This window comes from Oncorhynchus keta, chromosome 34 (genome assembly GCF_023373465.1).
Source record: "Oncorhynchus keta strain PuntledgeMale-10-30-2019 chromosome 34, Oket_V2, whole genome shotgun sequence".
NCBI lineage: Eukaryota > Metazoa > Chordata > Actinopteri > Salmoniformes > Salmonidae > Oncorhynchus > Oncorhynchus keta.
In genome coordinates, this window is record NC_068454.1 from 21,097,133 (window position 1) to 21,102,247 (window position 5,115).

The window sequence follows — 5,115 nt, forward strand, 5'->3', positions numbered from 1 at the left end:
CACTGTACATAGATTGTTCTATTGTGTTTTTGACTGTACGTTTGTTTATGTGTAACTCTATGTTGTTGTTGTTGTTTTTGTCGCACTGCTTTGCTTTATCTTGGCCAGGTCGCAGTTGTAAATGAGAACTTGTTCTCAACTGGCCTACCTGGTTAAATAAAGGTGAAATAAAAATGGTTTAAAAATCTATACTGAAGTGCATTTAACAAGTGACATCAATAAGGGATCAAAGCTTTCATCTGGATTCACCTGGTCAGTCTATGTCCTGGAAAGAAGAGGTGTTCCTAATGTTTTTTGTATTATTGGCCCATCCCTTCTCTTCGGGGGACAAAAGTAACTTTGTTTTAACATCTTTGTTTTTTACAGGTATTTTGCTACTTGTACATTAATAATACATTTCACATACATGGTACACAGTATACACAGTATTGCATGACACATAAAACAGTACTCAGACATATCCAGAATACATGATATATGTATGTACGTATGTGTTTTTGGTCCTAACTATTACAGATCATGATCTTTAAATCCCAGCTCTCAGTCACTCTGTCTCAGCCCATCCTACCTATCTCCGTAGCCCATCCCACCTATCTCCGTAGCCCATCCCACCTATCTCCGTAGCCCATCCCACCTATCTCCGTAGCCCATCCCACCTATCTCCGTAGCCCATCCCACCTATGTTTGTAGCCCTGCCTGTCCCATGGGCCACCCTTTCTTGATTTTCTTGTGCCATATATTTTTCAACTGTGCTGTGACGTCTTACATGAATTCTGAACTTTTCTAATCTCATAGTATCCACAGATTGTAAATTAAATATTATTTTTGATAAGACTATTATTATCTTGTTAATTGATTGGCTTGATTCCAAATATATAATATACAGTACCAGTCAAAAGTTTGTATACACCTACCCATTCCAAAACAGCGTTAAACAAATCAATATATATTTGATATTTGATATTCTTCAAAGTAGCCACGCTTTGCTTTGACGACAGCTTTGCTGACTCTTGACATTTCCTCAACCAGCTTCATGCATTTCAATTAATTAACAGGTGTGCCTTGTTAAAAGTTCATTTGTGGAATTTCTTTCCTTCTTAATGCGCTTGAGCCAACCAGTTGTGTTGTGACAAGGTAGGGCTGGTATACAGAAGATAGTTCATATTATGGTAAGAACAGCTCAAATAAGCTAAGACAAATGACAATCCATCATTACTTTTAGACATGAAGGTCGGTCAATACAGAACATATCAAGAACTTTGAACGTTTCTTCAAGTGCAGCCGCAAAAATCATCAAGCGCTATGATGAAACTGGCTCTCATGAGGGCCGCCACAGGAAAGGAAGACCCAGAGTTACCTTTGTTGCAGAGGATAAGTTCATAAGAGTTACCAGACTCAGAAATTGCTGCCCAAATAAATGCTTCACAGAGTTCAAGTAAAAGACACATCTCAACATCAACAGCTCAGAGGAGACTGCATGAATCAGGCCTTCATGGTCAAATTGCTGCAAATAAACCACTACTAAAGGACACCAATAAGAAGAAGAGACTTGCGTGCGCCAAAAAACTTGAGCATAATGTTTACATTATACATTATATAACATTATAAAATGTTTACATACCCTACATTACTCATCTCATATGTATATACTGTACTCTATACCATCTACTGCATCTTGCCTATGCCGTTCTGTACCATCACTCATTCATATATCTTTATGTACATATTCTTCTTCCCTTTACACTTGTGTGTATAAGGTAGTTGTTGTGAAATAGTTAGATTAGATTACTCGTTGGTTATTACTGCGTTGTCGGAACTAGAAGCACAAGCATTTCGCTACACTCGCATTAACATCTGCTAACCATGTGTATGTGACAAATAAAATTGGATTTGATTTGAATCTGTCCTTTAGTTTGAGTTCAAATTTGAGATTTTTGGTTCCAACCACATTGTTTTTGTGAGACGTAGAGTAGATGAACGGATTAGCTCTGCATGTGTAGTTTCCACCATGATGCATGGAGGAGGAGGTGTGGGGGTGCTTTGCTGGTGACAGTATCAGTGATTTATTTAGAATTCAATTCACTCTTAACGAGCATAGCTGCCTCAGAAATCTGCAGCAATACGCCATCCCGTCTGGTTTGCACTTAGTGGGACTATGATTTGTTTTTCAACAGGACAATGACCCAACACACCTCCAGGCCATGTAAGGGCTATTTGACCAAGAAGGAGAGTGATGAAGTGATGCATCAGATGACCTGGCCTCCATAGTCACCAAACTTCAACCCAATTCATATGTGGGAACTCCTTAAAGACTGGAAAAGCATTCCAGGTGAAGCTGGTTGAGAGAATGCCAAGAGTGTGCAAAGCTGTCATCAAGGCAAAGGGTGGCTACTTTAAAGAATATAAAATCAGAAATATATTTAGATTTGTTAAATTAACACTTTCTAAGATTGAAAAGTGCATTTTTCCCAATATTCCATCCAGTTTGCTTAATTTTGTAATAATATATTACACTTGATCTTTCTTGAAGAAGTTCCTCCATTTGTTTTTGTTTTTCCTCTAACATATTATGTGGCCCTAAGGTACTGTTTTTATTGTTATCTATCTGTACTGTTAGTCCCTCTATTTCCTTTCTTAATATGGATTCTTTGAATTGCATGGCCCCTAACGGCACATTTAAAAGTGTCCCATACAATTAGGGGGATCTGCTGTATCTACTGTACAACATTTGATTTTCTATCAAAGGCTTTGCACACCTCAGTTTTTATTATTTATAATGCACATTTTAAAATCACACAAAGTGATATTGTTAAAAAATATGAGAAAGAAAAGAAAGAGAGTTCTACTTCTGTAACACAGCATAACAAAACATGGTTCTATAACCAGAGGATGGGTTGGGCATTTTGTAAAGATGAAGGTAATTAGAACAGCGATGGAAAGTAGGCCTAGAGAACATACGTTCCACTGGGATAATTTTTTGGGGGGGCCCAAAAGGTTGCCCCCATTGCTTCCATTGACCTTTGCTTAGCTTTCACATGCGAGTTAAGTATTGGGCTCAGAGTCAAGACAATAATAACTGTAAATTACCTTACAAACAAAGCAGTTGACCTTTCCTTTGTCAAATCATAATTATAGTTGAATGATATTCTGGGCCATGGTGTTATCTCTTATGACCACATTTGGGTCATGTGAAAGGCCAACAGGGTATTGTTGGGAGTCAAAATGAGGCCGTCAAAGGTTGCCTTTTCAAAGGATTCAACACTTACTCCTTGAAACATCATATTAGCAGGCCAAGGGAATCTATTTTTTAAGAACATTCACAAAAGAAACATGCCATTGTCTCTGCTTCATTTCTGAACTAAAAGGTGTGTTGGGTTTCATGAATTGCCTTTAGGTATGGTGCGTGGCACCCTCAACACAATGGAAATGTTTGAATAGGCAGAGCGACATTGACCTTGTTTCTGTCCAATCCCAAGAAGGAGACCTGACTATAAAAGCAACTCCATACATCTCAATAGAATCAAAAAGCTGGAAACAAGCCAACAAAGGACACATTTTAATGTCCCAGTCAAGATATGAACACTGCAAGGAACGCAAAAATGCATCTTCTCAGCTTTTTTCTTTTGGCAATGATGGTCGCAAAGAGCAGTCAACTACAATTAAGTGACTGTGGGTTGAATTTAAGACGCCCAGCATACACTGATATCTCAGTAACTTGCGGCACCAAATCTATTGGTCTGGCTATCCTCATCTGCCCTGCCATTTACACTGGTTACAACGAGTCCCTGCTTATCCTCAACAACATCATGAATGACCCAGCCTGCAAGGGAACTCTGGATGAAAGTGTGACTCCCCCGATCGTGAGGTTTGAATTCCCCATCAACACGACCAATTCTTGTGGCAGCCTCTTCAGGACAACCAGCGCTCCAGGCACAGGGATATTTTCTGACTTCTCCAACATCCAGACAGTCAACATCAGTGGTGTGGTCCGATCATATGATCCCACCACAGGGACAGTCACTTACAACACTGAGTTGAAGTATTATTACTCCTGTGCCTATCCCCTAGAGTACCTGATCAACAACACCCTAATTGATGTGTCGGCATCCTCCATTGCAGTGAAGGACAACAATGGTAGTTTCATCAGCACTTTGAGACTTGAACTCTTCAGTGATGTCAATTTCACTTTACCCTTGGTCATTCCAGAACAGGGTCTTGACCTGAGGACTGAAGTCTTTGCCCAAGTCAAAGCCACCAACCTGACCTCCCAGTACAATGTGCTCCTGGACCGATGCTACGCTTCCATTTCTCCTCTACCCACTAACTCCACTTTCTTCAACCTGTTTGTCCCTTGCAACACTGACCTATTAACCGTCATCCATGAGAATGGAAAGAGTCAACGCTCCCACTTCTCCTTCCCGGCCTTCCGCTTCATGAAGCAGCAGAATGAGATGAAGTCCACCTACTTCCTCCACTGCATCACCCGTCTTTGTGAGAAGAGCACCTGCAGTACCTTCATGCAATGTAACAGCAGGAGGAGAAGGGGTGTTGTTCCTGCTACCGAGGATGCAGCAACAGAGTCCAAAACCATCAGTTCCCCTCCTATCACCATCAGAGCAGAGAGCATTGTGTCATTAAAAGAACAGCAGACTGCCAGCAAGAACTCAGACACTTCTACAGGTCTTGGGGTGGCAGTGTGTATCCTGGCCTTCGCCTGCATCATTATTATTATTATGGCAGCCATTTTCTACAGGAGACTGAACCACTGTCCCTTTAAATAGTGTGTCCACCTGCTGGTCTCACTACTGTGCAAGAGGACAGATCTCAGCTTATCATAACTTTTTCACATTTATTTACATTTGGCAATAGCAAGATCTTGTTGTTACTAAAGAATGAAAAATGCGTCTTTAGAAAGTTTACATGAAGAGACTATTAAAGGCTTAGCATGAGTACCAAGTCACACGCAGGTAGAAACGGAAACTAAGTGGTGATCAGAGACCTGGAGGGGGTAAGCAGTGAGATCAGCAGGCGGACAGCCTCTAGTGAAGATGAGGTAAAGTGTATTGCCTGCCTTGTGAGTTGGAGGGGCTTGGAAAAGGGTGAGGTCTAACGAGT

The 5,115-nt window shown here is 40.7% G+C and overlaps 1 protein-coding gene across 1 annotated transcript; it reads left to right on the plus strand.

Annotated features, from left to right (window-relative positions):
• Positions 1-3,341: 3,341 nt before the first annotated feature.
• LOC118371535 (zona pellucida-like domain-containing protein 1) lies at positions 3,342-4,781 on the plus strand. The gene has a single exon (XM_035757002.2). It carries the CDS (start codon positions 3,576-3,578, stop codon positions 4,779-4,781), a length of 1,206 nt encoding a protein of 401 aa, XP_035612895.2. The 5' UTR covers positions 3,342-3,575.
• The last annotated feature ends 334 nt before the right edge of the window (positions 4,782-5,115 follow it).

What these genes read in the sequence shown, in the direction of transcription:
- LOC118371535 (XM_035757002.2), top strand. Translation starts at nt 3,576, where the DNA reads ATGAACACTGCAAGGAACGCAAAAATGCATCTTCTCAGCTTTTTTCTT.